Source organism: Pseudoliparis swirei, chromosome 19 (genome assembly GCF_029220125.1).
Source record: "Pseudoliparis swirei isolate HS2019 ecotype Mariana Trench chromosome 19, NWPU_hadal_v1, whole genome shotgun sequence".
In the NCBI taxonomy this organism is placed as follows: domain Eukaryota; kingdom Metazoa; phylum Chordata; class Actinopteri; order Perciformes; family Liparidae; genus Pseudoliparis; species Pseudoliparis swirei.
Window position 1 is genome coordinate 13,487,913 of NC_079406.1, and position 25,831 is coordinate 13,513,743.

Consider the following 25,831-nt stretch of genomic DNA (forward strand, 5'->3'; position numbering starts at 1 on the left):
CCTTATTTGTAATGGATCGAAATAAGAAATAGGTTGGAATCAAATGGAAGTGAGGAATTGATTGTAAACACTAAGGCTTAGTTCAATACAGCACCACACAAAAGCTTTTCACATATTCAGAGGCTGCTAAGCTCCTGTGGTTTATTTTTATGAAGCAAATTTGCTTTTTCTCTACTTAACCAACACTCTTAAATAAACTCTTAATAGGCAGCAACTATTTAACTTCTATTGTGTATCTGAACTTTTTTTTTTGTGGCTCCAGATGACTTTTTCTTTCAGATGCCAGGAGGCTTCCCACTGGGGGATAGAGGTGGTGCTGTGGAGCAGTGCTGGTGCAAAATCAATATCCAATCTCAACAGGGATAAGGAAAATGTTTTCTTCCCCGCGGGGCTCCTGCTGTGCTCTATGAATCAATTTGTGAGGGAAAAAGCTGCTCGATACAGACGAACCTGACTTCAAAAAGGCCAACTAAAAGTAAAGTTAAAGGGCATTTTATAGTGTCATGCAAAATGTGAGTTTTCACAAAATTCACAACTCTTAGCAGTTAGTAACCCAATCAATAAATGATAATAAAATATCAAATACACTGAGTTGTGTACTGCCATAGTTTACACTGCTGAATAACTAAGGTATCTCGAATACCCAAAACTCTCAGCAGTGTGAAGGAAAAGGGCGTCAAAACCTTTGGCCCTAAACTGCTAAACTGCAGTGACCTCATCAATTTTACAGCAGCACTTGTAAAACTGTATGGAAAACACATGGTGGGTGTGTTTGAAAGCAACTAGTATATGTGGCAGATGATAGTTACAACGTGCTTTACAGAATGGGGAAACAGACATTGTGTTTGTGTGTGTCTATATTTACACTCAAGAGCTTGGCCTCTTGACCTCTCTGAGAGCTCAGTGTCAGTGTCTGGATAGCAGCTGTTATCATACACACACACACACACATACAGAGGGGATCAAGTTATTATTATCAAATAGGCTTGAGGTAAATCTTTATACTTGCCCCTTCCCCTTAATCGCCCTTTATAGCCCTCCATAACACTCCTTTCATCCATCCTTACTCTCATATCCCAAAGCTAAAATAACACCGTGAGGTAAGCCCCCGAGGAATCCCGAGATGGTTTTTATATCGGCTGCCCCTTCTCTGCTGAGGAGAGACCGAGTGGAGCGTGGAGGCATCCCAGCTCCAGTACGGGATTAACCATCCGGCCACGCAGACCAGCTCCAACACTCGACATACAGGCCGGCCAGAAACATAGGTAAGGGCCGAGGTAACGGGATTGTACGGCTTTAATAATAGACAAAATAAACAATGGTAGAAGGCACTGCTTCCAATCCAACTGAACAGAGTATAACGTGTAAAGTGAAGCTTCCGGGTCCTTTAATGAACTGTACTGTATATACATTTATATGATGATACAGAGACAGCTTTAAAATGTAAACATGCACTGTGGTGTTACTGCAATAGGAAACTTCAGATTTGTGTAATGATTCATGAAACTAATAAAAAAAAGGACATATGTAACAAATAACTCATTTAAATCTGAATTCTGAATTCTGAATTCTTTATTTGCCAAGTACGTTGAGGTACGAGGAATTTGACTCGATTAAACAATAGAAATATAGAAATATAATAAAAAAACAATAAACAGAGTGCAATAAAAGATCAATATGGTAAATAACAAACATAACAGTACTTTAAAAGAAGTATATATTTTTAAATAAAAGTGGCGAGTGTATTTTAATAAGAGAAGAAAAGATGTGCAATGGTGTGTAAAATTGTCCTGGGATGTGAGACCGGGTCCGGGGCTTTGTTGATGAACCCGACTGCAGCTAACTTTAGAACAACAGTTACGGTATTTTATGGGCCCTTGAAGCTGAAGGACATGACCGCATTAATTTAGTCATGCCCTTAATATAACTTAAAATGTATGACTTGTATTTCATGATCTATAAAGGACTTTTTTCTGCACTAAATAAGAAGTCATACTAAAAGGGATTTTCAGTAGTAAATTACATAAACTAGGAGAATAAAATCAATCCATAAAATTCCTGAACCATAATTATTTACATGTCCATCAGAGGAAGATGATGATGGTGATGCAGCCAGGCCTGGATGACATAACCAAGCAGAAGATGTTGCAGGCTCGGGCTCTGTGTAAGGAGGTCAGGGGAGGTAAGTGTGGATGGGTTGAGATTGATTTGATCCATCAGATTCCCGTCGATGTCAGTACAGAACTCACATACACATCGTATTTGGAAGTAAGCTAACAAACGTGGTAGTTTACATACTGGGGAACAAATCTTTCACAAAGTGATATGCTCCAGCCACCGTGTGATCACGAGCCGAGGCTGTCGGATGAGCCAGACATCAAATGTCTGGGCACTTGTACGACGTCAAACTGTACTTGCAAATCCCAAGAGTGCTGTTGACATTTTCCAAACATTTGGGGGGGGGACCCATCCCGGTTTGTTTTCCAGCGGCGTCCTTCGAGCTAGGCTTAGAAACCAAGTCCCCAAAACTCAGCAGAATGTGACTCCCTCCACTGAATGTTACGCAGGCCGATCAAAGGCAGCTCGTCAAGGGCGCCCAGAAGTCCCCTCACACATTTCATGTGTGAAGAACAGGGCCGTCCCGGCCTTTCATCCAAAGATTTTATTTTTATGCCATGTTACCCATGCAGCCCTGGACCACAGCACACATTACACACCCCTTGACATCACCTCCAGACTATTTCAGACACTCAGCGTGCCCTCATACAACACCAAAAGAGAGCCTGAGCTGCATGGATACCAACTTAGTGAGGCTGCACACGTTTTTAAATCAGAGCCCCTCAGCTGTTAAATGTCGACAGAAACAAGAAGATCAGAGGAGACGTTAAGATTTGCCAAGGGTCCTTATTCGTCGGGTTTGTTCTCCTTTTCGTTCAAAATGTCTGGAAGTGGCTGTTATCATAGAAGTTGCCTTTGCACTAACAACTAAATGTCATGATGTATTGATGCAGGGTTGGAAGCGCCTAACGCGATGCCATGCCGCACAGCTTAGGGACCTGAGGCAAACAGATTTCTCCACTCTGATCCTGCCGTTTTTTTAAATTACACAAGGATATTAAATGTAATGACTTATTAAAGCGCCACCATTTGTCTGTGGTGTTGTGCCAGAGGGCGTGAACATCGGGAAGAAGAGCAGCGTTCCGAACGATGTGATGATGGAGGAGCTCAACCTTCTGTCTAATCGAGGCTCCCGCATGTTTCAGGAGAGACAGAAGAGGGTCGAGAGGTTCACCCTGGAGAAGCTCGCTAATGATGCCAACAACACCACCGCGGTGAGGAACCGCAGAGACGGCACGAGGCATTCACTGACCTTACCGTAACCTACACCACCAAAAGATTGGTCTTCTGTTTTTGACCCGTAGTCACAATTTATTTCTGTTGGAATTCGACACAAAACATCTTATTGCTCACGCGAAAGCTAATACTTAAATGAAAATGATATGAACTCTTCTTAAAAAAATAGTTTTGCTTTAGCTCTTTCCACATGCAAACACTGATGTGCTTAGTATACCACACACTATTATTTATTTTAATTTGTCGTATGCTGTAAATGTGGACCATTAACACGAATGCAGTTAGTTTGTTCTCATTACTCATATTCATAACAGTATGAGTCACATTCACTTTAAATGAAGATGACCTATAAACATAGTTATTGTACTGGAAACAAAATACAGTATATTGCCGTTACAGTACTGTAACGCTCTCAAATGTGGCGTCCCTTGTGGAGCACCAAGAGCAACACTGGATCCTATTTATCGTGTTCAAGCTCTGATTGTTAAGTGAACTCTTACATTCCAGGTGTTTCCACGGGCACATCTGGGGTGCAGGTGTTGATAATCGAGTGTGGCATTTCAATGGCAAATAACACACACATACCGTTAGTTTTAAAATGATGTGTCTAATATAGCTAACCATTCCTGGTCAATATATATAGGTTACATGAGTTAGTAGTTTAAATCATTTCAAATGACAGGAAAGTTCATATTTATTCATTTGACATTTGTCCTATCCCAGAAAATATGCACTTCAACTATGTAAATACTTATATGACATGTATTTTAGTCATACAAATTATAATCTTTATGTTTCTTTTCTTCTAATCATTGTTGAAAACATGAGTATGTGGCAAATAAGTTGTCAAATCTAACTGCGTTCATTCCCTAGGTCCAACCTGAGGCCGTTCCTCCCCCCCCACACACCTTCGCTGAGACACAGGGAGGAAAAGAGAACCGGGCGTTCTCCATCCCGGGTCGGCACAGCCTGGTGATGAACCTCCAGAAGACTGTCGCGAAGAAGGGCAGCCCAGACGTCCTCGCTCCAGGTAAAACTCAAGAGATGGTGAAGAAGACTGCCGAGAGCTGAAGCACGAGATCACCACCAAGCCAATGCATGGACGCTGTATCTCACCTTCATCCAATAGCGTCGACTTTTCAGATGGAAATGTAAGGAGGGAAGTGGTGATTGTGAGTTTTCTTCGTGTCAGTTGTTGGCTGTTTGGAGAAAGTGGTTGTGTGACCATCTTTTCCAAGTGCTGTTGAGTATTGTTCCTGACTGAAGGCACCGCTAACGATTAGAAAGAAAGCTAGTCTGTTTATTATCGTGGAGTCACACTGAGATCCAATTACTGGAGGTTCTCTTGTTGACAGGAGAGACACCAAAAATATGTAGATGAATATTAGATCTGTTTGTGCTCTGCTTGGGCTTGCTTTTATAAAAGATCTCATGGGGTTTTGTCATAGTTTCCAGGAATAAAAGACTATTTTGTCTAAACAAAGTTCTAAATTAACAAAGCTTTTACTTTACAGTTTGAGCTGTATGTCATTATGAATCTAACTTTGGACTTGTTCCCGTCAGGATATTCTGGACCCCTGAAGGAAATTCCTCATGAAAGGTTCAACGCGACAATCATCCCCAAATCCTACAGCTCCCCGTGGAGCAGAGCTCTGGGAGACGACACGGAGCTCCCGGGAGCCCTCAACAGCCATTTGCCTCAGATCCCACCAACACAACAGCCTCCCAGCCGCTGCTTCAACAGGTGCGTCTGCTGCTGCTCACCTCGCCCCAACAAATACACATTTGTTAAATCCTGTTCAGTTGGAGGCACAGGAGACCCGTCTTCAAATAGCCCCACAAATGACCTAACCCCGCAATCCATCACAATCACCACTTCCCTCGGCTCCACTCCATGTTTCCAGTGGAAATTAATATCTGGCTTGCGCCTCCTTGGAGTGTGGTTCCGTGACGGCTATTTTGAACACCGGCTCTTGAAAGATGATCCACTTGGGGGATGCTTGCTTTTAATAACCCCCAAGACATATTACGCACAAAAGGGAATCAATTTTCTTGTGGCACACAAGGAATTGCATCACACAAGCGAGGCAGTACAAAGGTTAAGCTTGAGCAGAGAATATATGAAAGACACTCTCAGACTTTACTCAATTATGCCTGTCAATCCGTTTTATGCCAGCCAGTCTGAACCTGTAGAGGGATCTGTTTACACGCCTCAGATCATTATGAAATTGTGAAGCCATAATTAAATCTGAACTCCGACAGCTTCACAAGTAGAAAGCACACACACATTCTTCATGCTGAAGTCTAGGTGACTGTAGGTATCACTTATCATTTAAAAGCCCCCCCCTTCTAAGCAATACAATACGGTGGGTCATATTCTGCACAGACCATGAAACACAATGCAGCTTGCTAAGTAACAACTCCTCTCTGTCCCAGATCTGCCATGCCATTCGCTGGCGCTATGGCCAGCGAGAGGGTGATCCCAGTGATCGGCTTTGTGGCGATGGAATCCCAGAACTTGCCCAGCATCGCTCTGGACCGCATGTGTCGACGGCCCAACTTCAACAGAGCACCCAGGGGGTGGGGTATCGATTACAACCCTGAATCTAATGAACTATGAAAAGGGGCTGATCCACTGACCAGCGCTCTCGTCCTACAAAGATGATCCCTCTGCTAATCAGTGGGCACTGCCGGAGAGAGATAAACACTCCTGCATGATATTTAAAGTGCTTTGCTACTGCCGAGAGCTTCGGCCAGATGAGCTAAACTCTGAAGACCACAGAGTCCAACACATGCTGTCAGGGGCTGAAGAGCTCGGTTTCCTTTTGTTATCCTTAGCGGTGCCTGATCCTGTCAGCCTTCTATTCCAACTCACAGTCTTCATCTGATAAGTTTCACACTGACGTTACATGTTTTTTCCACATTTGTCTCCCATTATGTGTGAATAATAGGATAATTTCTCCTTTGAAATAGTTAAACACAAATGATGAAATTATGTATTCTGCGAGGACCATTGACAAAAGTGCGTCATTTTAATGACAAGTGAAAAGAACATTCAAAGAAAGCCTTACAATAAACAAAATTATTATAGGATGACAAGATTGGGTCAAATAAAAAAGTAATTGAAAATTAACAACTAAAAAAATGCTGCTCAGGATTTGTATCCATGTTGCACAATGTGACAAATACAAGTTTAACTGACAGTATGCATTTCTATATGTACAATGCTCCAGCCACAGGAGCCTTTAAAAACTATATGGCTCTGATCACATTGGCCAGTACTCACGTCTGCCGATGCCACTCTGGTACATTTTAATTGACTGGTGACAAAGTAATCTTGTGATATTTTTAATTGTCGTCTCTCTAGACACTTAAGCTGGTTCATTTCATTTACTGCAGTTGGCATAATAAAGCATTGTTATCCAGTAAGACATTTTCCTCCTGCTGGTTTCATGCCCTCTAACAGCATCTGAAGTGAAAGCCCCCGACGCCCAATCACAGAACAGCTTCACTCTCGCAGCTATTCACCATGACGAGAGCCGTGTGCAGCATGGGCACCCATGCGCTGAGGATCCTGAGAGGGGTAGTGGATTTGACCAGGTGGTCTCATGCTCATTGGAGGGGGCATAGGTGGAGCCATGTGTTCCATGGGGTGAAACATTGGAGGGCCAAAACCTGTTTAAGCAGATGAAAAGGAAAGGAATTCATCATTAGGCATATATATGTTCTCAGTGTTTAAATAATGTACAATGTATGAGATAAAAGCTGCATCAATGAGATCAGAGTAGGGATTTTACCTGGAGGAGGCGGGTTGATGCCTGGAGGTAGAGGCAGAGCAATGTTCATGACTGCAGGAGAGGAGCTCGGGTCGAGGTTAAAGTAGTTCGCAGGAGCTTCTTCATCCAAAGCTGGTGGTGGAGGAAGAGCTACAACACAAAGAACAATAGAATTAAAGAAAGCTAAATGGCAAACATACATATCCAAAAATCATGAAACTATGTTGACATGAGACTACTTAAAAATACACACACACACACACCAATCCCAAACCTCCGTGTTTGCAGACTTACCTCCAGGCAATCCAGGTACAGGATCAAGTCTGGTGCCCATCTCACTGGTGCCCTCTTTGATGCCCTCTTTCCCTCTTGCGGCCTGAGACCTAAAACAACAAATACAAGTTATAATGGATATAATATTCACATCACTTACTTTGTTTAACACCAATGAATAGTGTGAATGAAAAGAACGGTGTCCTTCCCTGCACACATTCTTTGCCATGGTTTGGCTTCTTTTACATACAGGTCCAATAATGTATTAAAAAGCACGAGTCAGTCGGTTAATCCCAATTTGAACTCAAATGGCATCATGTGTGGTTTAAAAGTAACATAGTTTATTACTTTCAAACCACATGCTCTCTGAACACCATCAAGAGTTTCATAAGCAAACCATCAGTATACATCTCCTCCCATGGGGCTCCAGTAAGTGGGGCTGTATAAAAGCCAAGAAATCAGATGAGAGGAGGAGCTTCTTCCCGTTGCATCCACAGAACTCAGGACTGCTTGGAGCAGGTGTCCTGGGGTCAGGTTGGGGATGGACCCCCTTATGATTCACTTTTAACCCCTTCATTCTTACCTTCCCCACTTGACAGTGAGCCTGCGTCCGTTAATGATGAGTTTGTTGAAGGACTTCTCCGCAGCCATTTCAGCTGACTGTCGAGTGGCAAACTGGATGAAGGCACACTGCTGCCTCTGGACGATGGTAATGGTACGAATCTCACCAAACTGGTAAAAGTGACTCCTGCAATAAAACAGATAAATGTCCAATAGTTCAAGAACACTGGATTTGAAGGTTTCAATTCTAACATCAGTCCCTTTATGACAATGCAAAGGGGGGACCCTTACTTGAGCTCTCCTTCAGTGACGGTATCTCCCAACCCCCCGATGTAGAGGGTGGAGATGGACTTGTCGTCTGGCGGGTCCAGTCGGGGCATAGTTGAGGCACGTTTCAGCAGCTTGTCTGCGACTGGGTCATTGATGCCATAGTAACGGTCCTTTATGTTCTGGTCGGCCAGAGGGTCGTCAGGATCTGTGGGCTTCTCGTGCCTGTGTAAAAAGAACAACCACAATAAGAAAATGTTGCAGTAACTGAAGCACAAGAACAAACCAATTTATATTTGGCCTTTGGTAAGAGGTACTCAAGAATAATAGAAAACTCATCAAAAATAGGAACTGCCCATGCAGCCCTTTTCATGAAGTACTCCTCACCTATAGGGACACTCCTCCCCTCTCTTACACTCTCCCTTCACCCAGAAGGAGCAGATGTGTGGCCGGTTCCTCTTGTAGTACGGAGTGGTCCGGGCCAGTTTCAGCAACATATCACTCGAGCTGGGCGCTTTACCTAACTGGCCGACAGGCCGTGTGCCATCAGTATTGGCTATCTAGTAACACAGAAGCAAATAGGCACAAATAATTGACAAAAAGCAACCTTTTAGAGCAATACAAACTACTTAAAAATGTCTGGTTTTGTCCCCTCATTTGATGAAATCTTAAAGGTGAACCAAACAAAGTGCTATTAGTGGTTCATATCCACACTTTGCGTTTAACTAATTAAATACTCGCTCAAACCTGTCCAAGCTATTCCTATTCTGTGTGAAACAATTTCTTAAAATACATAAATTGCACCAGATACCAACTACTATGGAACTTTAAGAAGAGGACCAGAAAGTGTTCAGGACAAAACGTCAAGCTCATTTTAACCTTCATATCTGTATCACAATAAACAAAAGACACATTTGTGTTTGCTTCAGAAAGAAATGTTACCTCTCTCTCCATGTTCTGTGTGTAGTACTCCTTGTTCACATCTGACTTGGGAACCTCATCTTTTACTGACAGCCCAGTGTCTCTGACCTGAATCGGCAAACCTGTAAAACACAAGGTGTGACAAGGAGGTCAAACAAACGTATTCTTTAATAAAGAATGTACACAGGCCAAATGACAATTACAAAGAGTTAGTTGCGGACTCACCATACTCCAGGTCCAGCAGACATGTCTGACAAACATTCTTCATTTTACTGCATGTCTGACAGACCTCCGTCTTCTTGAAACGCATCCGTGTGCCTGGACACCATCTGAACACAGTAAATGGTCGCGCACATATCTAATGGGAAATAATACAAATACAAATGAATTAATACATATTTTAACATGAATATAGTTGCTGTGTGCTGCATACTCCAGATTTAATATATTAATGCAAAACATACCTTGCATTCTTTACCATACTTCTCCTTGGTCTGTAAAGCAAAGAATGAACAAATGTGAGCTTGCACACTGCTTAGTCATCAACGCTACAAGAAAATAACATTCAAATAATTATGATGCACAATAAGGTAAACTCACCATACGGATGTAAGGGTTTTCTCCTAAACATGTCTGACACAGAATTGGAAAATCCTGAGGAAAAAAAAGGAAAACGTATTAATTTAAGACGAAAAGTAATATCTTATTCATCCAACAGTCTTGTGATACATTGCATGTTGTTGGCAATGTTACATGTGTGAATATGGGATAAATGGGACTTCTATTTAGCCATCTGTCAAAGGATGCTGTATCACTAAGTGCTAGCTGGTGACCATGACTGTCTTAATCCATCCAACTGACAGCCAAACACCTCAATATAAGCAGCTATGCTGAAACGTCAACTAAAATGTTGAAACGTTTATATTCCGTTGTTGATCAAACAAACATTGGCCACATGTTACGTTGCGTGATGTCTCGCCTTAAAAAGGTTGTAGGCGTATAGGTTAAGAGGATCAATGTACACATAGAATGGTTACTATGTGGTCGATGTCGGCTCATTGGCATGGTTAACGTGACATCAGTCCGTTTCCCCGCCACAATGACGAGCAGCAAGCACGGCTACGAGTGTGCGTGAAGCACGGTGGAGCCGGACCGCCGTCTCTCGTGTTCCCATGGGTCGTAATATAAAGTTGGATCCGGTCCTTTCCCGTGTCGGCTAACGTTGACCTTTCTAACTTAACGACAGTAGTTTACAACAAGCACATCCACAGACAACAGCTCTTTGTGTGGGATTGTCCCGATGATGGTGAATGGAGTCAAACTAGCGTTCACTGACATATATTATTGTTTAGCCTGAGTGCTAGGCTCCATTAGCTCAGGAGCTAACTTTAGCACAAAGAACGTTTCGGTCAAATTAACCGAGTGGTTATTTACAGGCCAAGCTCTAGTCCTTCTTCTGTAGCCCAGGCACCTTTGCGCACAGATGAAACGGCGATGTGTTTTAATCAACGTGTACACTGCCGCTCGTAAGAGACGCGTAAGGAACGAAGCAGCCACGCTTTTACTAGCTAGCGTGAGCTAACAGTAGCTAGCTAGCGAATACGCAAACAGGGCGCATTTGTCACACTGGTAGATGTAATTGTCCCGTTGTATCTCATAATGTAAATGGGAATTGCCGTGTCCTCGTCAAACCCTCTAAAAAGTGAACAATAACGCAATTATAACATACCGCGTCTTCCCAGTTCTGTCTATTGTACGTATTGGATCCTAGCGACGTCGCCATTTTGCAGAATGTGAGCCAAACGGCGCCGTAAGAGGTGCTGGCCCACAATGCACCGCGGCAGAGAGCCACGTTTCACCTTCGGGTGTCGCCCTATTTCAATAAACTATCTGACATAATTCAATTCATAAAATATAACATGTAAGAAGCAAATATACATGTTGGGAAAGTATAACTACTTGCTGTGTATCACAATAACTCTGACATCAACCGTTTACATTTTAAGGTGTATACGTTGCTATATGGTTCATCGTGTTGCTGTAGTCAATGTACATCACGATACAGAGATATGGAAGGCCTTTAGCTAGTCACTGGTGTAACATTTTTACTTGATTCTACATTTTCCAGTTAGTTAATTTCAATCAATTACTTTGTGGATAAAAAAGATTTTAAAAAATGGGATGTACATGTTGCCGATAATGCGAGTATTCTTAATTATTTAATTTAGTAAAGGATGTGAGTACTTTTTTCACCATTGTGTCTGTTTGCGAGTGAGTGAGTGAGTGAGTGAGAAAGAGAGACAGAAGACTGAGTGCTGCGTGTGTGAGCTTGTATAAGCCAATTGTGTGCACCACTTACAGTTTATCTATCCACCTGTTCCCGCTCAGGTCAGGGTGTCTTTGCTGTGTGAAACTCCAATTACCAGGGCATAGGTAGTTGAGATTATGGATGGGTATTAAGCCCTACTGTTTATTTAAGGTCAGGTTGAGGTTTTAGAATAGTCAACAGACAGGGATTAGACGCAAACCTGAAGAGATGGCAAATATGTCATAGTGCAGCTTCCATTCAGAAGGGCATGCTGTACTTCCAAATCAAAAACTTATCTTCTCAAGTTAGATTCTGTGACTAGTATCAGTTGCTTTGTGGTCATCAGCTAGGTAAAACAGATTAGTGATCAACACATGCGCATGTGATCATATTTCAAGAGAAAGGCTTCAACTGCAATCCTCCTCCGCCTGTTTCCCTTGTATCCAGTTGCAGAGTTTGTGTCTTGCCATGTGTTTCTGGGGACACCGAGACACAGTCATTGCCCTCTTTGTCTTAATGAGTTGTGTGGCCCTGTCTCCTTGATCATGTGATGTGGATGAGACAGACAAAACGGGCGGCTTGGTTTTAGATAGCCAATCTGTAATCAAAATCACCATCCTCACCAGTCACAAGGTCAGGGGACATATTGGTGTCCTGTGACCTCACAGCTGCACAGCTGCTGTTTTTGTGTCTCCATTCAACATATTATATTCTGCGTATGGTTGCTACTGTTGATGTTACGTTACTATGTGGTACCCTGGGAAATTTGCTCTGATTTGTGCACAATGTAGGTGTTAACTTAGAATAATTTGTCCATAAACTATGTTTTGTAAAAGCAAGCTATTCGTTTTCAGTGTAAACTTTGTAGCAATAATATGTGAAGATATACAATATAATGACAATCTTAAATAAAATAATTGTTAATTTATCCTGAGTCACTATGACTGAGACATATACATATTGGCCTACTTGAAATGTAGGGATATTAGTGTTATATTTTGTATTTGTACAGATTTACACTGTGCAATTGTACACATTGTTTACATCGGTCCTTGTTGTGTAATCTGCAGGGTGACTAATCAAATCAATCACCCCCATAGGAAACGGAAAGAAAGGAAGAGAAAATAAATAGGAATCAGAAGAACTTTCAGGATTATCCCGGTATCATGCAATGCACAATTTAATTCCGATTAAAGTATTGACTCACAGATACATTACACCAGGGCTCTAATCTCACTACTCGAGAGGATAAAACTCGGACACGAATTTGACCGCACGGAGATTTCTTTGGGAGGTGTGTGCATTCACTACGTAGTCGTGCATCCATGTGTGCGCATATCAGAAACAAGAACAAGTGCTGTGCGGGCGCCCCCTGTCGACAGTTATGGGCCACTGCCGGTGCACTGAGCTGCAAAAGGAGAGGGGCATTCTCAGATTTCCCGATTTCTCCGAGCTGAGTCCGCTGTGCCGCTTCCACATCACGGCCGACAGCAATCCGAGGCGACGACACGCGCGCGCCGTGCTCCACTCCGGCAATCATCCCAAGTGGACCGCGTCGTCCCCAAATCCACCTAACCTCAAACAAGGTGAGTACAGAGGCGCAACGAGAGTCGCGGCGCGGTGTTTAAGCACATTTCGCTACGGCTAGCCTCCACCACCGAGAGCTCCGCCGCTCGGTCTCCCAGGCCAGGCTCGTGAATATTGTCTGGCGCAGACGGAGAATGAGGCCAGTTTTTCGGCCTGACTACCTCCCGACTGGAAACGTGAAGCCCCGGCGACATAGCGGAGGGTCAGTTCAGCCCGCACGGCGCCAGAGAAAAGACGGTATTTTCTTGCTGCGGCTCGGGTGGAAGTGTGTGCTCAGGAGAGAGCCGTGACCGGCTGCTCCGGCTGTGATTTAATATCGGAATTCTTTTATCCAGCTGGATACCGTAAGGCAGCTACGGCAACAGCTACGCGGGGAACTTGTTTGTGTAACTTTGCAGCAGCAGCTGCGATGAATAGAGTATTTAGCAAACGCTCCTCGCCTCAAGTTAGCTTTTACTATTTGGCGTTAATGTGGCAATTTAACCCCTAATGTCAGTCTAACGTGTACCGTACAACGGAAAAGCCAACCGATTTTGTGTGCAAATTATAAATAAAGGTCGATACGACCGTCTGCCACCTAATCCAATAGCGCCGCACATGACAGAGGTGGTTAAAAGATAACCACGGGAATGCGGCGACCGCTTAAACATTATTCAATTTGTCCAAATTATTTCGTGGAACTTGGGTTAATTATCAGCAGGGATTACAGGCTGGGTGTTATGACAGATGATGCATCAGACTATTATGTTGCTACCTGTAGGAATCATGCAGGCTGATTGCTACTAATATTGCTCCTCAGTCAGATTTCTAAAGTCTGTGTGTGAAAGATAATGCTGACTTTCCCATATCAAGCTCTAGTTTTAGCTTCCCAAAAAAAGGAGGGCAATTTGGGATGCACTGTCTACAAATATGCAGCCAGTTGTGAGTGTTTTGATATGTTGTTGTTACTAAATGCATATACTGGCAGTTGCACAATGCACTGATGAGACGGTGTCCTTTCTTAAATAGGATTTTTTTTCTTTCTGTGTGAGGCTTCTCCTTTGTGGAGCATCTCCACCGTCATAGCTGCATCTGTTAAAAACTAAAAACACTTTGCTCTGTAGCATAAAGGGGCAGTCCAGACCTGCCTGAAATCTGTTGCCCTGGGGTTTGTGCCCGTGCAAGCGTGCACCTATGTGAGTAAGATGTTACAAAAAGAGAATGACAGTGACTCATGTTCAGAGTGTATTTGCCAAAGTCATAAGAACGTTTCCTGAGTTTCTCCCCAGCTGAAGACGTTCTCGGAACTGAAATGTGCAGTCCTTCTGGTTTTATGTATCATGAGATTTATTCAACCAGTGCGTCACATGTTTGCTATTTACACGCCATGTGTTGTTTATCACATGTTCCACCGATCATACAATTTTTTTTTAGGGCTTATTCCATTTGCAGATTGTATTTTTAAAAAGTGTGGTTGCTGTCATTTGTTTGTTAAATTTGAGAGCTGAATTTTAAGTTTCGCTCTTTATCATTGCCAACTGTTTGTCTGGTTGTTCTAACCCTCCATCTGACTGCTCCCACTGGCTGCCAACCATGCTGTGATCTAGCACTTTCTGTTGATGAAGGCTGCCACTGCTGCCGCAGCCATTTGATCGTATATCAGCATCTCTTCACTTGGATATGCCCGTGAAAAGCTGCAACTCAGTGGCAATGCCTACACACGGAGGTTGATAAAATGCTGTGGGCCTGACGGTATGTAACAGATCGCGTCTCCAAACGGTGTTTGGACGTTTATCAGAACGAGACATGATCACAGACAATGTGTCATTTTAGATTTGAGGCTTCAATGGGGAAGAGTAAGAATAATATTGTCAGTCATCACTCTGACTGCTTTGCATCTCCGCATTGAGGAGGCTGTGGGATTAATTGTAGTGAATTAACTATGCCATCACATTAAATGCTTACACAAGCTAAACTGTTGGGAACTTTGGTGCCCAACAACTTGCCATCTCTTGTATTTTTCCATGTCAGTGCCCCTTGTATCCACACTCGGTGTGTGTGTGGGGGGGGAGACCTCTCTTTAGAGTGGGGATGAAGCCAGGCATCTTTCCAAAACTCAAGTCCCCCCAACCCTCTCTGCTGGGTATAAGCACTGCTTTGTGCCACAGCACTGCTCCCTATGGTTCTTATTCATTTACTACTACAACACCACTGGCTTCACTAGATACTGGAATCTACGATTGGAAGTGTACCCAAAAAAGCCTGCTGTTTACAGACCAACTCAGATGTTTCCTCATTCAGTCAAGCTTTTGGATTAACACTCCCGAATGCAGCAGGAAGATTGTACTATAGTAAGTTTCTATTGAAACGCCTGTTTCTGTCTGGAATGTGGCTGCGGCATTTGTTGGCTTAGGCTGTGCTATCATGAGGGGTATTGGAGAGCAGGAGCAGAGTCAATACATTTCAAACGGAACAGCACAACCGAGTATGAGCAAATGATCCGATGGCATCGGTAATCCTCGGAAAAACCTGTAGAGTTGTTTTTGAATAGTGTGAGCCTCCATCAGATAGTTGGCAGGCACCGGGGGTGTCCACATGTGTGACTGGCTAGCGTCGCGGCACGGCTGAATGCTACAGTATGCAGGCAGATCAGATTACTGAACGATTAGCCACGGCCTCCTATCCCCGGCCCAGGCAAATGATTTTCCACTGTCATAATTCCCTAGACTGAATTACGCAGGCCAGTGACTCAGAGGTACTCAATTCTACAGCCCGAGTACTGCTCTGCATAACTGTTGCACTCTGGAGAGGGGAGATGTGGTTGCACTAGTGTTGCACTCGAGGACAAAATAGTTATAGAATTGGAATTTCTAGTTGTGCTCAAACATGACGAGTAGTGTGAGTCAGCATCAAACGTAGTCGAGTGTGAGCGTGATTGGGACGTTTGCGGTTTGGTTGGACACGAGATGGAAAAGGAGGCAGCAGACGGCTGGAAAAAATGTTCCAAAACTGGCCCCAACAAATCCTTCTATTGTGAGATGTGCGTGAAAAATGTGACCTCATTCGATCAGATGGGCGATGACGAGGCATAAATCAAGCAGGCCTCTAATGGAACTTTAGTGAATGGAGAGATAGACGAAGAGAGAGGGCAGAGGAAAAGTGGGAGAAGCTAGCTGGGGGAGGTATGACTATGTTTCTAAAGTGCCTACCCCCCCCCCCCCTGAGGCAGAAATCCGATACATTCCAGAGGTTCCTGTATCCAGACGAATAATGGTGACTAGGGTGTAGCGTTTCATCAGATGAGGAGCGCAAGTGCTGGGAAAGTAAGAGCTATGTCATAGGCTGAGAGGTAGTCAGCTCCGGTTGCCTGAGGGATCGGGAAATATGCCAGAAGAAAAGGACGGGTTGTGAGAGATATGGATTTATCCCCAGCAAAGGACAGCATTTTTAAAACATATTTTGTATAGTTACACGCCCAGCTGCCACCGTTTCATCATTTTAAGCATTTAGGCAACACATTACCATGAAAGTCACCGTAGGAAAACTCTAATTATCTTTTGTCCATTAAACTCTGTTATATTCCGATTGGGCCCATAGAGGCAGCTAAACTGGTCCTTAAAATACTTCTGACCAAGATCCTGCTTGGCTACGCTCTCGACAAGTTATGACATGAAGATGTTTCAACATTGTGTGACATTGCTCTTTATGTACGACACCGTCTCCTGAGTCCAGATCAACACCTGTGATGATGCGGTATCAAGAGCCAGATCTCATTTTATTCCAAGTCGCAGCGTTTTCAGCCCCAGAAATGTGTTTCTCGACAGCTTCTAAGCTAACGGCTATTTATATCGCAGACACAGAAAAATACCCAGTTTTATTTATTGGTCAAAAAACAAGCTGTCGGGGATTAATGGACTTCACCTCAGCCATTCCAGTGGACCCTCGGGGTACATCTCGACGAGAGAGCTCTTGGCACTGGCCTGTTAATGAAGCCATTTTCAGAGATGGAGAGATGCATGAATGGAAACGCACCTCTTCACTGCGGGTTATTCTAACCCTGTCCTCACCATAAGTGCTATCAGTCATCGGATACTATAAGATTTGTTTTTGTCTCTCTCCATTTAGCCGGTTGGAAGGCTTGTTTTCAGAGACGTGTGTTTGTGTTGCCTTAGCGTTGCATTGAGGAATGCTTGTCATAAATATTGAGGAACTCTGAGCATGCTGTATTGGGGTCAAGGTTTTATACTATTACTACGAGAACAGGGACCCTGCGATGAAGACTGTGCTGTGTAAATGTTTGACAGTAGCCGTACATCATTGGACCTATGGTTTCGTGCTAAAGGCTCACTGAGGTGAGCACGGAGGGAAGACAGGTGGAGGGGGGGTCTGTATGTTTACCCAGTTGTCTGGTGGCCTCACCGGGTCTGGCTGTACCACAGATCTCGCATACATAATCTCACCTACTTCAGAGCTCACGTGTGTGTGCACGCCCAGTCATGCGTGCCTCAGGTTGTTTACCATTCAGATATAAGTGGGAATTGTTTTTTTTTTCATTGAGAAGAGCGCTCCACTAAATCAGGTTTCTTAATGTAATATTTACACCAATGTCTTGAGACGTATCAAAACAATAATAACATTTTAGTCATTTTTATTGCACATTTTTAGTGGTACCTTGCTGAAGGAAAACGTCACTAATGTTACAAGAATGATGTAAAAACACTTTCAGACAAAACTGCAGAGCTGCTCGTTAGGTACGTACATATTACCTGACTGTTCAGTCTTTAGTTACTGCCCCTCTCCTTAACAAGTGTAGCTGTCTTTGCTTCTCCTGTTTCACCATTTTTCCTGAAGCTTAAACAAGACCACATGGCCCAATGCTGTCAGGAAGACCGTGTTCGGTGTTTGCATAGCAGAGTTTGTGTTTACCGTGATGTCACGGTAGAAGAAGACCAACAGAAGGTCAAGGTAGTTGTTGGCCAGGACAACAGTCCAACATAGAAACGGGCACATCTGTGACACGGCCTCGAGTTCAGACCAGGCCGGAGCGTCATGGTGTCCGTTTGAGTAAACTTTAGCAAGACATCTGGTGCCCAGTGCCCCTGTTCTCTACCCCCTCTCCCCGGTCCCTTCGCCTCAAAGCAGACCAAGCCACCACACCAGTCATCTGTTGTTCAGTCGGCTCCCATCTGTGAGGGCATTTGGCTTCTCTGCAAACAAAGCATTGTGGCATGCAAGCGTCTAAACAACTCGGCCCCGCTATCTCGCTCAATCTTTGGGTGGAACCTATGAGTGCATTACCAGGGTTATGGGTCATCTCCATTTCCACTCATTACGTTGCGTTGAGGCATTAAGAATCCACCATAACAAAGTGACCACAGCTGACGGCATTCCTCTTCTCCATTTTGAATTGCTGAAGTGGAAAGAATTGTAATGGTGCCGACCGGAGGTTTAGCTGCTGGCAGCTCCAAGCGTACCCCTCCAATGATCCGAGTCGGTGCCGTGTCTGCCCATCCTGCTGTCTCTCATCCATCCTAGGTGGGAGGTGTGTGTGTGTGTGTGTGTGCGTGTGCTCCCCTCACTGCCGATGCAGGACAGGTGTTGGCCACCCTGAGGTCAGTCCAGATGCAGCTGGGTCATCTAGACAGGAGAACGGCTTGAGACTGCAATTGACAGCAGGATGAACGAGCTATGATTCGGCCAGTTTTATTCGGAGTGTGCAGCTTCAAACGGGGTCAGTTGTGATGGTCAGGTGGTGTGACGGTTGGGAGCTTTCAGCGGGACGAGCTACAGCCGCGAGCATTTGGTCCTTACAGGGAGGCTCAGAGGCTGTTTGGGTAAAGAAGCTGAACTGAAGGAGCCAAAGTGGGGCGTGCAAGCCTGCAAACACAAACACCCCCGTCCCCCCTCTGTGAAGTGTTAAGTGGCCGGATATGTTGGTTGAATGGGACACAGGTGTCCGGGCCACGCTGTGTGTGCCTGGCCAGAGGTCCGTGTTTGTTTTCCCTCCGTAATGGCCCCCGACTCTGCTGCAGCGCCACCAGAGATCATTGGCTGTCAATGAGCCGGGGCGGAGGCCCCCTGATTTCTTTCCCCTTCTACGGTGGGACTGAGCAGTGGATGAACTGGAGTCCACCAGTTTGATAATGAAATTCAAGACTCGACACAATGCTGAGGCTACACACTGAGCACGCCTGGTGAGTTTTAGATTCCTCTTTCTTCCTTTATTCTTCCCTTTATCCCTCTGGTGCCTCTGATCTACTCCAGCGAAGAAGGTGTTAAAAGTTGTCAAGACTCTGGCTTTACTGTTGAGTAGGGTTGGGTACCGAAACCCGGTGCCAATATTTTACCGGTTCCAATACAACCGGTATTACCCGGACCGAAACGCAACGCACATTCCGGTGCTTCTTTCCGGTGCCTGAGCCGATTGAAATTGAAAAAAACGATTGTTGTGAACTTCTCTGGTGACTCCGCCCTGTCAGCAGGTTACGAGCCTCTCATATTTAACTCTGACAGCGGAGGCTGCGCCGTGTTTGACTGAGTGAGCCCGTGTGGAGCACACCAGCGTCAGGCTGGGCGCGACGGGGAGACCGTCACCGGTCCCCCTGAACACGTGGAGACCGATGATGACGAGCAGCCTTAACTCAGATTAGTACCGTATCGTTGATTGCAAGTCTTGCATTCATAAAAGTAGCCCAATAAATAATAAATGTAGCCATTATAACCATATTTAAGCTAGATCGTAGCTAGCGCTAGCTACGAGCGTGACAGTCTGCTAGATGTGTTGATGTACAGCGGTCCCGGCTGTATACCCGGTGTTACCGGGAATATAATGACGGAGGAATAAAGACCGTGGGGCGTCACTTTGTTTCAGTGTAACTCTCGCTGTCAGAAGCAAAACTTTATTTGTCACGTGTCATCTTCAGTCCCTCTGATTGGTTGTTCTCTTTGCCCATCAAAACAGTGACAGGATTAACCCTATAAGGTCTGCACATGACAATACATATCACATCATATAATGGAGAACATATATTGTGTATGTTAACAGTCTGATATCCGTTATTTGTCAGTGCTCCATGATAACGGCTTCTCCAGGGAATATGGCCAAAGAGGTTTTTAATGTCCTTATTGTGCGTTTTTAAAAAAAAGTATCGGTTCAGGCACCGTTTAGGCACCGGTATCATTTTAAAAGTACCGGTTTAGCACCGGTATCAGAAAAAACCCAAACGATACCCATCCCTACTGTTGAGTCCTCAAAGTCCTTGTGTGTCGAAAAGAGCTGGAGAGGAGTAATGTGACTCCCACATAGTCCACAGCCTCCATGCACTTGTCTCCTGCACCCATGAGGCGAGGTCTCTGTGGTGATGTCACTGCGCTGAGTTCCCCTTTGTTGAGTAACAGCCTCAAGGTGCGCCACGGGTTATGAGGTCGACGCACACCACCACCATAATAACCTCATACTGTGTGCCCTCAGGGAGCGCAGCAGGGTGAGGTAATGGGTTGTTAACCCCTCAGTCACCTCCGTGTCTGGACGTTGTGCCATCAGCAGTGGCCACTATCACCAGCCTGATCTGGTTGTTTGAGTAAACCTGTGGCCTCTCTAGATGGCCTGGCCTCTGAGCTGGTTTATGATAACCATACAGTTCTACAGATATCTGGCCCACATAACGCTCTCCTAGCTCCTCCCCTCCCCACAGACTCTTCCGCTCTCATTTCTCGCCGCCACCCTCTGTGCTATTGTCTCTTCTGCCTTCTCCGGGGGACCCGGTTTTTATTTCTTCATTTCTCTCACCTTTTTAAACTTCAGAATCCATTTCGTTTGTCCCCAGGCACAACGGGTGAAGGCTAGAGACGGTGTAGCAAATTAAATTTGGTCTCCCTGTTATGCTCCCCTTGGACATGGGCATGATGGAACAGTTGAAGGAGAACGGGAGCAAAGAAATCTGTAGTAAAAAGGCCATTTCCCATGTATTACTGTCTCTCTCCTCTGGGTCTGTCGTGGAGTAACACCAACACCTCTATCGCCTTTTTTTATATCTGTAATTTTCTTTTTCTTGCTCGCTCCCCGCCTCGCTGCTGCTGTTCTATCTCAGGCAGTCTCACCCGAAGGTCAATCTGCTCTTGCTACTACTGCAAACACAATCTGACCCAGTTTATTAGTTTGGGTCTCGTGAATCATTAATCGGGGTTATCTAACTGTTCCTGTAATGACCCCGCTGTAACTTGTGTGTCAGAGCCTCTCTGCGTTCAGAACCATCCAGGCCCCGCACTTCTTGTTCCCCACATTTGTACTCTATCATAACCATCGTGCAAAAAAAAAAGAGCATCGACCCTCAAGCTAGCCTATTTGTTTAATAGGTGTGCCATGCACTGTAATATGTCATTGTGTCAAAGCACAATACGAAGACTAAGTGTACTGAATGCAAATTAATCTTGTGGGATGGCAGCAGCTGAATAGAGTGTGTGGTTTTGGGGAAAGGAGGGGAGCAAAGGGAGGGACAGAAGGAGGGCTAATAGTGGCGAGAGAAAAGAGCATGAGGGGGAGGAGGGGGAGGAGGAGGAGGGATGTGGGATGTAGTCATCGCCAGGCCCATTCATCATGCAATGCCTGCTGGGATGCGCCAGGGTCAGTCCCGCACAACACAATTACAGCCTGTTCTGCTGCGTTGTGCTCGGCTCCACTTTGTTCTGTTGTCTTTTGTTAGATTTCCTCTGTTCTAGCTCTCTTGTTTCTCTCTCTCCTCTGTTGTGTGTGTGTGTGTGGTCGTGTTCAGTGGCACAGCTCCTCTTTTTCTTCACTTCCATATTCGTGAACTCGCTGCTCAAGCTCTCGCTAAATGATCTGCGGCAGTTCTTTGAGCACAACATCTCAATTAGCCAAGCATTTGTTGTGTTTTTGTCGGTGTCTTTGAGTCGTGAACTCTCTTTTTGTTTTGTGTTTTGCAAGTCCTTGCCACAGTCTATTGCTCGTGTGGTGTAGCGGCTTACCCGGCTGCGATACCATACCATCCGTTACACAGCCGTCTTCTTTCGTCCCAATCCGAATCGCAGCCGCACGCTTGATTCTTGTGATTGCCGGGCGAGCAGGATGGTGTAGGATTCTAGTAAGCATGTTGTTTACCCTGCCTGTCTGACAGTCCTCTATGATTCTACAGATGTTTCCAGAAAGCTGCACATATCTGCTGTGTGCTCTTCATGTCAGTTGACAGCATATCCGATGATAAGGATGAATCTCTCTGTGCCTGGCTATTCTTAAAGCAGTGGAAAAAAAGAGTTCTCTCTGCCAGGAAACCCGTGAGGTGGTCTGAAGGCCTAAGTGAAAACATCATGCAAGGATCCAGCAGCATCAACTGTTACAGATATTTGTGCATCATAGGACATGGCAGGACTTTATGTTGTCATGGTGGCATCTTGCCTGGGAAAACAATAGATGAGACGGCATAGATCTCCCCTGTATATAGATGGATGATCTGATCTCATCTTGGAGCACCTTGCTGCACAGATGTGACTATTTGGTGCTTTATTTGAACAAACTTGCTCCAGACCCAGTGAATATTTTATTTCGGATCAAATGCATGTTGACAACAAAAAATAAATTAACTCCTGGAAAAAAACCTGTATTTTTATGTTTATCTAGTGATTGTGAATTAAGATAATACAACATATATTATTTTAATTATTAATGAATCTGTTCCTAATGTTCTCAATTTATCAAGTATGTTTTTGATGGTAAAAAAAAGTGCATATCACATGTTCCCTAACCCCAAGTTGATATATTCAACTATTTCCAATTACCAGTTCAACAATGTATATTTGGCTTTCATGTGTGACACATATTAGAAGCTGGAACGATGAACAGTTTGCTGTTAGCAAATTTGCTTGAAACTGACTTTGCTTTTAAATTGCGGTCGTTGTTAGCAACTAATGGTGTAATGTGATACCCACTATGTAATATACTATACTTTATGATCTTAACATAAATGGTATTGGTACATATTGAGGGGCTTTAAAGTGTATTTTGTGTCCACTTTGTTACTTGATGAGTTATATGTCCCTGCTCTGTTTAGATGTTTATTGTTGGGCTGCTAGTCTTTGGTTTTGCTTTTGGATGACAAATTCTGCCTTTTTGATAAATAACATAATGGTACAACTGGTCATAGTTTGTAATCTGTCAAGCAGATTATGGTGAAATATAATGCAGTTATAGGTGCTTTTTGTTTCTTTATTAAAATAGTAATCTTCCTCATATAGCTGTATTCTATATCATTTTGATGACTAACCTGCCAAAAACAAATCCTTGAAATGACAAATACTCTGTGTTCTTCTACAAATGCATTCGTGGCGTAAACACAATGTTTAATATGATTGATAGGATTTCCAGTCGTTGCTGAAGGGTATTCTCATAACTTGCTTGTGAAGGATGCTTTGGGTGGTGGCTCGTCTGACGAGAATTTATAGGCATCCCAGTGATTTGACTGAAAGAATGACACATCTTTGCCAAAATATGCAACAGTTTAAAAGTATTTAGCATCTGGAAACGATCTGAAACAATGGATTTTCTGAGGCAGGCTCCATGTCGAACTCTATGGATGCTTCTACTTCCTGACTTCCTTAAGTTTTGGCCTCTTGAGATAAAATTGGGAAGGAGTTGGATGACAGAGTGAGTTACTTGGCATTCTTTGATTTGATATTCATCTTAAAATTTCGCACTGAACCTCGTAGATACTCAAAACCGTTTGGTGGAATAGCAGAATGAGGGTAAAATCATATCCTCATTCCAGTCATGTCAGCTGTGGATAGCCTTGGCTTCATGCTATTGGATCCTCACTGAATGATATCACTTACATACAGTATAAAGGACATGTCCCGATCTGAAAGATTCATATACCTGCTATAAAGGCTAAATGCATTTAAGAAATGTTTATACAATTCAACACAATCTACGCAAGTTATTGGCACCATTAGAGCCGACTTTTTCTTTTACAATTGGTCACTGTTCACCTCTAATCAACAGATAAGACGAGTGTCGTTACTTTGAAGTGGCCTTTGTGCTCGTTTTATAACATGTCTGTATTGTGTAATCTAGGACAAGTTCTAACAACATCTCATAGCGACAGTCTGGGTTGCCAAGAACACCTGCTCAGTGCCTCCCCAACCTGCAGACGCAGCGGCTCGTCTGTCCTCAAGTTGTCTGCTGCGTGCCCTAATGAAGCCGGGGAGATGTGACGACATGCCTCGCGTTTCACTCTTCACCTAATTGTGTTAATGTGGAGGCTGATATTAGTGTGCCGGTGGTTAATCTTCCCAGTGAGAGGAAATGGCGGAGCCATCAAGGGATACGACACAGCTAATTAGACTTGTGTACGCTTCCATGTGCGAGGGGAGAGGTGGTGGTGGCGAAGTGGGATGGAGCGAGAAAAGAAAATGGCTTATTTCTCCTTTTTAAATTTTTTTTTTTTAACAGCTAATTTTTTTTATTGATTTGAATGGGCACCAAAAGTCTTGCATGTGTGTTAAATCTTTGAATGTCATGCCGCTTAATGACGGCATCCTCTTTCAAGCGAGGGACAACCGAGGGAAACCTCCACATTCATTACAGCCTGACATTTTACCCACTCCACAAAACACCATCATGGAGTCTGAAATTATACTCATTAGAAGTTGCACACAGAGCAAATTGCCTACTGGTAAAATAATGCTGTTTTTGGCTTCACCGTCCCCCGAGAAAAGCTGTTGGTAGTTTTGACTGATTAGGGCCTGAAGCCACTGGCTCTCAATAAAACAGAAGGCTAAGCTTCAACCCTTACTGCTGGAAAATCGGGAGCAATGAATTGGTGATAACGGTATTAAAGGCAACACCATTAGAGGGGCTGTTGGGGGGAGGTGGACTCCCTTTCCTTGCAATTTGCAGAGTAGGTTATTGGCAGTCTAAAGGAATACAAGTGAAATGCTTAAGATTTATTTTTCATTTTCTCTGTTACTTCTCTGCTTCTTGTCCTCTCCCTCTAGCTACCAGTGACGGTGATGCACCTCACATCGACTGCAATGTCCTCCTGTGACCTTGAAGTCCTCTTTTGAGGAGTGCTCAACTGTTCCGCCTCTCAGGGTCTCAGTGGAGCTCGATATGCGCAATGATTCCATCGCTCTTAGTAGGAGGAGCCAATAATATATTGAGATGATGTTGCGGGCTGTCACGCCCCACTTGGGTTGAGAAGTACTCTGCCAGCAATTTATTTTACAAAGTCATATCGTGATGTTCTTTTTTTTCTCATTCTAAAAACCACCCGAGGCCTTGTTTGATCGAGTTTTGTGATCCGAACTTTTGCCAATGACATCCACACCGCTCATTGACCGTACTGAACGTGACCCCGCATAGTACCCATATCCGTCAGGCTGCTCGTGACACCGGTTGCCACATTGCCCACCACCCGGTCCATCTGTTAGCGGAGGGAGCTCAGTCCTGTCACCTGAGGGATAAAGTGTATGGTGGAAACTTATATCCTCTGACGTATGCGGGGCAGATGCAGAGCCTCCGTTGCTTCAGCTGTTGCGCCCTGTGCCGGCAGCGAGGCCACAGCGCGTCTCCGTCAATGTTGTTGGTGGAGAGATATTTATGGTTTACTTTGCTGTGAGGTTTTCATGCTTCTTTAAAATCAGAATGTGTGTTGCTTATGCCATCTAGTTGTCCACAACAACATGTTCTTCCCAAACAGTACGCCTTTCCCTTCTTGTATGACATATTTATCATGACTGGTTGGTTCTGGTTTTCTTGGATATGGTGGCTTCAGGTCAGCCCACTTGAGCTACA

At 44.2% G+C, this 25,831-nt stretch overlaps 3 protein-coding genes across 4 annotated transcripts in view; 2 read left to right on the top strand and 1 right to left on the bottom strand.

The window, feature by feature from the left end:
* The first annotated feature begins 1,036 nt into the window (after positions 1-1,036).
* Positions 1,037-6,785, top strand: LOC130210001 (myozenin-2-like). Its single transcript, XM_056439982.1, has 6 exons — positions 1,037-1,265; positions 2,089-2,182; positions 3,169-3,332; positions 4,228-4,384; positions 4,918-5,098; positions 5,791-6,785. Exons 2-6 carry the CDS (start codon positions 2,095-2,097, stop codon positions 5,972-5,974), a joined length of 774 nt encoding a protein of 257 aa, XP_056295957.1. The 5' UTR covers positions 1,037-1,265; positions 2,089-2,094; the 3' UTR covers positions 5,975-6,785.
* rbm22 (RNA binding motif protein 22) lies at positions 6,363-10,954 on the bottom strand. Its single transcript, XM_056439981.1, has 11 exons — positions 10,882-10,954; positions 9,753-9,806; positions 9,617-9,646; positions 9,378-9,510; positions 9,174-9,274; positions 8,619-8,791; positions 8,256-8,456; positions 7,987-8,151; positions 7,425-7,513; positions 7,152-7,280; positions 6,363-7,029 (listed from the first exon to the last, which is right to left on the bottom strand). Exons 1-11 carry the CDS (start codon positions 10,933-10,935, stop codon positions 6,875-6,877), a joined length of 1,284 nt encoding a protein of 427 aa, XP_056295956.1. The 5' UTR covers positions 10,936-10,954; the 3' UTR covers positions 6,363-6,874.
* Positions 10,955-12,864: 1,910 nt separating this feature from the next.
* LOC130209463 (bifunctional heparan sulfate N-deacetylase/N-sulfotransferase 1-like) overlaps positions 12,865-25,831 on the top strand; it is a 40,869-nt gene continuing 27,902 nt past the window's right edge. The window contains exon 1 of one of the 2 annotated variants that reach the window (XM_056439140.1): positions 12,865-13,046. The gene's annotated coding sequence lies outside the window, so the exon portion shown is untranslated. Of the gene's footprint in view, positions 13,047-19,109; positions 19,221-25,831 lie in introns of those variants that run through there. The other variant, XM_056439141.1, reaches the window with a different exon arrangement.

Bases quoted from the DNA above. Each gene is read 5' to 3' on its own strand.
- rbm22 (XM_056439981.1), bottom strand. From the start codon at position 10,935: ATGGCGACGTCGCTAGGATCCAATACGTACAATAGACAGAACTGGGAA. The intron at 7,514-7,986 runs GTAAGAATGAAG...TTGTTGTTTTAG, and splicing joins CTCACTGTCAAGTGGGGAAG to GTCTCAGGCCGCAAGAGGGA. The intron at 7,030-7,151 runs GTAAAATCCCTA...CTGCTTAAACAG, and splicing joins CATCAACCCGCCTCCTCCAG to GTTTTGGCCCTCCAATGTTT.
- LOC130210001 (XM_056439982.1), top strand. From the start codon at position 2,095: ATGATGATGGTGATGCAGCCAGGCCTGGATGACATAACCAAGCAGAAG. The intron at 3,333-4,227 runs GTGAGGAACCGC...TTCATTCCCTAG, and splicing joins ATGCCAACAACACCACCGCG to GTCCAACCTGAGGCCGTTCC. The intron at 4,385-4,917 runs GTAAAACTCAAG...TGTTCCCGTCAG, and splicing joins CCCAGACGTCCTCGCTCCAG to GATATTCTGGACCCCTGAAG.